The 8,873-nt window shown below is 43.0% G+C and overlaps 1 protein-coding gene across 1 annotated transcript in view; it reads right to left on the bottom strand.

Moving 5' to 3' along the window:
• PSME3IP1 (proteasome activator subunit 3 interacting protein 1) overlaps window positions 1–8,873 on the bottom strand; it is a 31,501-nt gene that overhangs the window by 6,278 nt on the left and 16,350 nt on the right. Inside the window, exons 5-6 of the mRNA XM_082270702.1 lie at window positions 5,605–5,738; window positions 4,287–4,339 (exon numbers count right to left, since the gene is read on the bottom strand). Coding sequence (XP_082126828.1) covers window positions 4,287–4,339; window positions 5,605–5,738 — 187 coding nt within the window. The remainder of the gene's footprint in view (window positions 1–4,286; window positions 4,340–5,604; window positions 5,739–8,873) is intronic.

The following is an 8,873-nucleotide window of genomic DNA, read 5'->3' as shown; positions in this document are numbered from 1 at the left end:
TAAGCCCAGAAAGAAAATTTTGAAACATTCAGGATGAACTCTCTGTTCCCAAGTCAGAGTAAAATTGTTTCATTTTGACTGGACATTTTCTAAAAATTGTATAGAGTTTGCTCTCCTTGCAACTTTTTCACAGTGGCTTGAAGTTTGCCTTAGACCTGCCTGAAAGAAAGACCTATAAAAAGGTAGTTTCCACTGAGCTTTCTGGTACGGTTCGGTACGGTATTTATGCCGTTTCCATTGTGAATGGTACCCTAATTTCCGAACCGTACCGTACCACTTTTTTGGGACCCTTTCGTTGGGGTACCAAGCACATTAGTACTGTACCAACAGGGTGGAGCTATACTCTGCAGAACTTTGATTGGTTGACAGAGAATCGTCTATCACAGCTTTCCTGCTACACCAGTGGTCCCCAACCCTGGTCCTCAGGGCCCACTAACAGGCCAGGTTTGCAAGATAACTGAAATACATCCCAGGTGATATAATTTGCTGCTCAGTGATTGCAGTACTCTAGTCTGCATCTCCTCAAGGTAATACTTAAAATCTGGCCAGTTAGTGGGCCCTGAGGACTGGAGTTGAGGACCACAGCGCTACACCACGCCTATCATGAAAGGGTACTATTGGCAGTGGAAACGCAAGGTGTACCGTTCCGAACCGTACCGTACTGAACCGAACCGTACCACTCAGTGGAAACGAGGCAGAGGAATTTTGACTTACCTGTAAACTCCATATCTTGGAGTACAGTACAGGACACAAGCAAAGTATTCATAGACCCTGGTTATAGGCTCGTATCTTCAGGTGATTAGACACTGGCAAGATTTTGATGACATCCCCCCCCCCCCCCCCCAGGTGCCTCCCCTATAACCCTACCCCACTCCATGTTTTATAACAAGCAATCCAAGGAATTAAAGGGAGTGGGGTCTGTGTCCTGTACTGTGTTCCAAGATAAGGAATTTACAGGTAAGTCAAAATTCTTCTTTAGTACAGTAAAGTATTCATAAACCTTGGGACATCCCCAAGCAATTCATATAGCTGATAAACAATACTGGTGGCCATGCTCTTAAAGACATTAGGTGATACTATGCAGTAAGAAAGACATCTTGTTTTTAGTGTATTTGTAGCCAAAACTATTTTTAACAAAGGAGGGAATGGTGAGAACCCATGTCAGTTTTTCTCTTTCACATCAGAGCCCTGTTAAGAAGATCTCTCTTGATTCTCTGCCCTACAGACACAAGTGAAAGGAAATCTCTCCATGACAAATTGCATGCCAAATCAGCACATTGTCAACAGGGCTTCATGTTCAACGACCGATACCCCAAAACAGATTGCAAAATGCAGTGCGCTTGCCAGAGTTGCATTGCATGGGTGTTCACACCCATGCAATGCGATTTGGTGTGAAGTTAAAAAGAGTTCTACAACGTTTTGGTGCAAATGTGATGCAATTTGAGCCATACAAAATATATGGCTCAAATTGCATCGCACAGGCATCACATGTGATGTGCGCAGGAATGCGGTGCGTTTTTGGTGCAAATCACATGTGGTGTTCAGCATGCACCAGTGTGAACCCAGGCTATGTTCAATGAATAACACCTTGAAACAGAACCCAGGCTTAAAAAATGCACTGGAATAAAAAAAACTGCAAAAAATGGCAGCTAGCAGCATTTTTTGGCGTTTATCAGCATTTATCGGCGTTTGACGTTAGAGCGTTTTTACAGCTGAAAAACGCCACTCAAAACCCACTAGTTTTTTTTTTTTTTTACAGCCAGAAATTGCTGACAACAGCCTATGTGTGCATGGACACATGGGATAACATGCTGGGGCATTTATTGGCTGTAAAAACATTCAGTGTGCATGAGGCCTTAAGATTTTGAACTTTCCTAGCAGAGACACAGACAGCAATAAAAACCTGACAAAGGCTTTAACCATTCCCTACTCTATCAGGAAAAGAAAAAATGTTTGATTTACGATCTGCCAACAAATCCTAATGTACAAAAAATGAATTATTCTTCTTGTGCCATCGAAAGAAGACTTTAGGAGTCAACTATGGTGAGTCATTCAAATCAACTATTGTCTAGTACAGTTAGTATATCCAAGTAGGTATATCCATCCTAAAGACGTCTCAGAAAAAGGGTAGGGCTAAACGCGTCAACGTAAGGAGCAAGTCCCCTGGAGACCAGACCCCGCATCTACGCACTGGAGTGCGCGCTAGTGAGTAGAGACTATACACACAGCTGGAGCACTCCAATATATCCTGGAAATATGGACATGGAGGATTTAGTGCACACTTTGAGGAGGCACAGCAGCCATATGAGTCCAGAGCAGAAGTGGTGAGATCTTAGAAGGAAAAAAGGGACATAAAAACCTGACTGAGCTCAACCTCAAATGTTCACACTAAGTGCTGTATCCATAAGTAATTGTAAAGGAACCCAGTGATGTGGCACATATAAATATAGAAAATTGCTTTTTTAACACAATTCTCTAAACAATACAAAACCCACTATAGCTAATAAAATCATAATTGACCGATTATTCAAAAAAACACACAACCATAGCAGCTGCAGGGAAGTTGTATAAACAACCTCCTCTCCCAAAATGAAAAATGAAAACAAGAGTATAAAACACATGTTCAGAAATATATGTGCCCCAGTGGGGGGTACAATGTGTATCAATTAGATCAAAAAATGTGTAACATTGCCTCCTCCGTATTGTAAAGTAGTAATATATAGCTCATAGCTGAATATTTTTGAAAATTCCTTAAATGGGATCCTTCAATAAGGTGTGTTCCAGGCCTGGTTTGAAATTAGATGTTTACAGCTGTCAAGACTAGGGATCGACTGATTATCGAGGGCCGATATGCACTTTTCCCGATATATCAGAATCGGCCCCAGAGGTTACTGATATTTCGGGAAAGTACATGTACCGGAGTGATGCCTGCAGCTAGAAGTATCACTCCGGCACCGGCGTCCATAGCCGGTGGTCGGCTGTCTTGTAATGATAACCGATGCGGCTGAGAAGCCGCTCGGCTGTCATTACAAGGAGCGGGAGGGGACGCCCCCCGCCGCCTTCTGCAGCTCGCCCGGGTCTCCCGTCCCACTGGCCTGCACGGCCGCCGAAGACCCGATCAAAGCCGCATTTGGCTCTGATCGGGTCTCTATGCAAAAACCCAGAAGTGATGTCATGAGTGACCTCACTTCCGGGTACTGTCTGGCACCAGATTAAAAAAATGACAGCATTTAAAACAGCCAAACTTGGCGTTTTGAATGCTTTTAAGTGCAGAGGAGGGGTTTTGGGTCTTTTAGACCCCCAGATCACTCCACAAAAGTACCTGTCAACAAAAAATATATATATATATATATATATATATATATATATATATATATATATATATATATTTTAAATGTACAAAAATATCGGCTAATATCGGCCGATACCGATATGCATTGGCCAAAATATTGGTATCGGCAACGAAAAAACGATATCGGTCAATCACTAGTCAAGACTGTGCTTTATGATATATGCAGGCTGGACCTAATTCACTCAGGGGCATAGAGTAAGGATAGAACTGGCACATGGGCGTGTACACATAGCTTTATATGGAGGGATACCAGGATTTAATACACATGTATTCACCACTCACTCTGCATGCAAGCAGCCAACAAAGTGAGCTGATTTATGATCCATCAACAAATCTTAAAGTACAGAAGAATTTTACTTGTGCTATTCAAAAGAAGACTCAACTGTGGCGATTTTTTCATACCAGTCATTGTCTAGTACAGTGTTTCTTTAAGGAGGGGTGGGCTCCCTCCAGTCACCTGTCCTCCATCTATCTCATCAGAATGCATGTGCTTCCATTGTGGAGACTCTTTAAAGGTAGAGTTAGGGACTGCAGATATCAGGGTGCCTTGGTGCGGCCTGCAGCTTACGCATGTATTTGCAAATGTGTGCAACTAAACCCCTGTTTTTAACGCATACTGTTAGACAGGTTAATTTGGCTGGTTGCTGGCTGGTTGGTAAGTAGTGACTGGAAATCCCTTCGTTTTTGAACAGTGTTTCTTAACCTTTTTTCAGTCAAGCCACTCTTTAAAAATGATGGAATATCTTGAGCCACCTGATTCAAAAATGTAAAAAATGATTCTAATAGTGCAGATCATCACTTGGCTCATCTCTACTAGCTAATGTCCAAGATACAGCTTTGATCTAAATCCGAACAACTTTTCAGTCTTTCAGTCTTGTGAAGGATCAATATATCTGATTTATGAGAAGAACACATTTGATACACAGGTACATACCGTCATGTTCCTGATCAAGCTTCAATTTCTTTGCACCAGAGCTTTCAGAACTGCTAAAAATGAATGCAAAATGAGAGATGGTTATATAATGGATTTTTGTATTTAGCTAGGATATAAGGAGTCTGAAGGAAGGTTTAAATGCACTGCAATGGTCTTTGTAACATCACATTTACTCCCTCCTAAAAAAATACAAAGCACTTGAACACACAGAAATCACCAAACGCTGGTGAACGTTGTATTTTAAGTTTTTAAATCTGAAGTTTAGATATGATTTTTCTTGCATATTTCCATTGGTTCAACTTAGAGCAATGCAAGTTTGCATATCTTATACCTGAAAGATCCCTGTAAAAGCTGCAATATACTGTAGTAGTTGCTGCTACTCAGGGCTTTTTTCTCAGAAAATAGGTACAGGAACTCAACCACGAGGCTACCCCCCCCCCCCCCCACACACACACTCCTAACTGCATCAAATAGTGGGTGTGGTCAAATTTTGCTAAAAGTGGGAGGGTTTTAAAGAGGCATTAAATACCAGAAGTGTATTGCATACAGAGTTCGGGGGGGTTTACAAATAGAGTGCAGAGTTTGGGGGTGCGCTGCATTCATTAATCAACTGTCTTCTACAGTTGATTACCTCTGCAGCTCCTAGCCACAATCTCACTTTCACTCCACTTCAAAGCTCACCTCTGCATGCAACCCCCACTCCAATGCCCCCCATTTTCCCCCCACTACCTCTAAAGCTCCGCCATCTTCTATGTCTTACTTTTGTTGATGTATTAAGCAGAAGCAGGGCCTAGTACTTCCCCGCACACTGTAGTTGGCTCTGCCTCTCTCACTTGCTGGGAGATCATCCACTGGGGTTGTCGGCATCTGCATCTCCCTTGTCCCCATCCTGCACTCAGCGGGAGACACTCGGGAGATCAGATCTGTGGGAGCCGTTGGGAGACAAGCTGTCCCTTGTAAACACAGAAGCCGGACTTCTGTGTTTACAAGTGATAGTGGTGAGCAGGGAGCAGAGGACCAGAGCCAGAGCCAAAGGTGATGGAACTGAGTTCCACCAAGTTCAAGCTAAAAAAAAAAAGCCCTGCTGCTACTACAGTGATACAATGGAAGCAGTCTTCTGGCTGTCCTTCTACATAGTAACAGCTTACTAGGAACTGCCGCTATTGACAAAACGCCATATATATTTTTTCCAACTAATGCAAGGCGTTCTCGGATTGGGCCAGGTGGATAGGCGGGACGGTGACATCACCATCTCCGCCTTGGTAAATTAGTGAACGCCTTGTATTCACTGAAATCCCATGAATTCATTAGCTCCAACCTTCTATGCCGCACTGCTCCTGCCAGCAGCTTTGACTGAGAGAGCTTCTTGCTGTCAGGAGGTTTTGCCACAGTCTTCTTCTCGGGCTCCCTCTTCTTGTGCTCTGTGGATGTGGCTGCTATTGTGCGGGCATTGTGAGATACCCGTTAAGAAAAACTTTTCATTAAGGATGTAACCCCACCTTCTGCACTTTCTCTGTAACCTTATCTATAGAACCATTGACATAAAGCCATCAGAATCCCAATTAAAAAATAAACAATACAAACTGAAAAGACTTGCAGACCCCCTGCAGATTGTGCATCCTCACAAGCATCCTGAACTGAAGCCCACAACTGGGCTAAACTCTTTATGGGATAGAGTTGACAAATATGGATAATCCAGTACACATTTTCATTCATGACAGGAAATAAGTGTAAATAGGAGAGCAACAAGTGGTTAAAAAAATATGTGGGGCTGCCAGCTAGGAGACTGCCTAAATCCTCCAAAAAGCAGCTGTGTTCACACACCTTGAGAAAGTCTGGCAGTCTCCAATCAAAACATGTTTGTTGAGGTAGGAGGAAATGTCACCAGTACAGGGGCATTGCTGTGGAGTGTGCACCGTCACCTATGCTATTGCATGTATGCTGGTTGCCAGTGGCCAGGGCCCAGCCCGTTTGTGTTAGGTTGATTAGTGCTCCTCTTCCTTGCTCTTCTCCTATTGTACCCATCATTGAAGTTGGGCGAACAGTTTGAGCCGAGCAAAAGTTTGGCCCAAACATCGCCTGTTCGGTGAACACCTGAATTTGCGGGGCTGTACAGTGCATTCTTAGCCCCGATTGGCCAAAGCTTTGCCCAATCAGGGCATAGTGAATAGCTGGTTGTTAAGGAGCGTGCCTTGAAGACAGCCGCTGCATCCTTAACAATGGATGGGCTTTCCCACTGACAGCTGAATGAAAAAAACAAAAGCATTGCCAGCAATAGAAAAATGTGAAAAAAAAAAAAAAAAAAAAAAAAAAAAAAGGCATGGGGTCCCCCCCTAGAATCCATACCAGAGTCTTATCCGAGCCTGCAGCCCGGCAGGCCAGGAAAGGGGGGGGGGAGAGAGACGAGTGAGCGCTCCTCCCTCCTGAACCTTACCAGGCCAAATGCCCTCAACATGGATGGGGGGGGGGGCTTTTTTTTTTTTAAGGCGGGGGGATCTGCCCACCCCACTCCAAATCACCTTGTCCCCTTGTTGATGGGGACAAAGATCTCTTCCCCACAACCCTGGGCTGTGGTTGTAAGAGTCTGCAGGCAGGGGGCTTATTGGAATCTGGAAGCCCCCAGATCCCGCCCCCCTTTCTAAATGAGTATGGGGTACATAGTACCCCTAGCCATTCACCAAAAAAGTGTCAAAAAGAAAAACACACACAGTTTTTGACAATTCCTTTAATGAAAAAACAAAAAAAACAAAAAACAATGCCCCCTGATGTAGATCCATCATCAATCACGACATAGCCGCCACTGCGGGACCCAAAAAAAAGGCCAAAAAGACAAATACCAGACCCAAAGAGCCTGGTGTGGCTTGGGGGAGGGGGGGTCCCCCATGCTGGTTTTTTTAAACATTTTTGTAATGCCCGGAATTATATTGTATTGCCAGCAATTTAAATGTCATTTTGTTGCTTTTATAAAATGTCAGTTTTGCTGCAGCAGGTTCTATACATGCTGCAGATGAGCCACTTTACAGGCAGACTAAGAGGACCCCACAGGCACTATATTTAAAGGAATTTGTTTTATTTTGTTTCACTTTAAGTATAATTAAAACCACTGCTCCATTAAAAACTTTTCCCCAGGGCAGTAGCTGGGTCTCCATACCTTTTTATGGCCAATAACTTGCATATAAGCCTTCAAAATGGGGACTTTAGTTCTGGCACAAATCGAATCGGGGGGTGTTCAGGCCATCTTTACCTGTCATTGAGCGCACACATAGTTACAAAGTAATGCCTGCACTGCATTAGCAACATTGATGCAATACAGCTCAGAAGCAACATGCAGCTGGCAATATAGAGTGAGCGTCTTGCTTTATTGTTATACATGTCATTTATTACCTTATGTTTATTTTTGCACAAATGACTTGTGTGTGAGCACTGCATGAATTATTTATAATATTTCCATTCCCGTTTGTGACCCCCTTGGGGACATTTAGTTTGTCTTTTTGTAACTGTGAAAGTAGGACATGAAACAATGAAAATGTTTGTTATTGGCTCTGGAAGACAGACAGTATTAAAAGCCTGACAGAAGTTCTAGCCATTCCTTGGTTTACTGTAAAAAGTGTGGAAAAAAAAGGTACAACTCCATCCAATTTTTTTAAAATTTGGAATAAAGTGGGGAACAGATAAGACCACTGTCTGGGTTTTATTGCTTCAACTTTAACACATAAAACCTTAATCTGATCACAAATACCTAAAAAAAAACTATACATGTAGGTTTGAGGAGGATGGAGTACCTCTAGCTAAAGTAGGAGGTAGTATGGAGCTCTTTAATAAAACCTGGGAATTCTAGGATCAATCTCCATATGGCTTATGGAACCATGCCACCCACCTCCCAATGATATTGTAACAATTTATTATGACATTCAGGTAGAAATTGTTGACTGATCCTGAAGTGAGCTGTTCTCTTTCCAATTTTTTTTTTTTGCTACCATACCCTTATTGAGCCCCTTTACTAATTCCCACAAACCTTTGCTATGTCATTAGGATGTCTATCAACATTCACTTTGTTATTTTTAACAAGTTTCGTTGGCAATTAAAATGTCATTCTGTCTTCTATTTTATGTTCTTTTTTTGAAAAATATAATTAACCACTTGCCGGCCGGACACTGTAGCTTTACTGTTACAGTACTGGCTGGTTGCGCAGCATCACATATACTGTACATACGTGATACTGCTTTTACGGGTAGAGGGCATGCCGGCTGTGCTGTGATTAGTCACAGCCCAAGCCGATCAGTGCGTTCTGGCCAATGGGTGCCCGCCAACACCCACTGATCGGCGAAGAAGAATACAGGACAGAGCTCTGTCTAGTCAGCAGGGATGTGGCGGTTTTTGTTACCCTGCCAAGCAGGGAATAAAAAAAGTCACGTCCCTTAGTGAAAGCACCTCACAGTACACACATTAACACTGGTAAGGCACTCATTTAACCCTTTGATCACCCTAGATGTACAACCCATTCCCAGCCAGTGTCATTAGAACAGTGTATATTTTTAGCATTGACCACTGTATTATTGCCACTGGTTCCCACAAAGTGTCAGATTG

This window comes from Pelophylax lessonae (assembly GCF_965119305.1).
Source record: "Pelophylax lessonae genome assembly, chromosome: 10".
NCBI lineage: Eukaryota > Metazoa > Chordata > Amphibia > Anura > Ranidae > Pelophylax > Pelophylax lessonae.
This window is presented reverse-complemented; position numbering and strand designations above follow the sequence as displayed.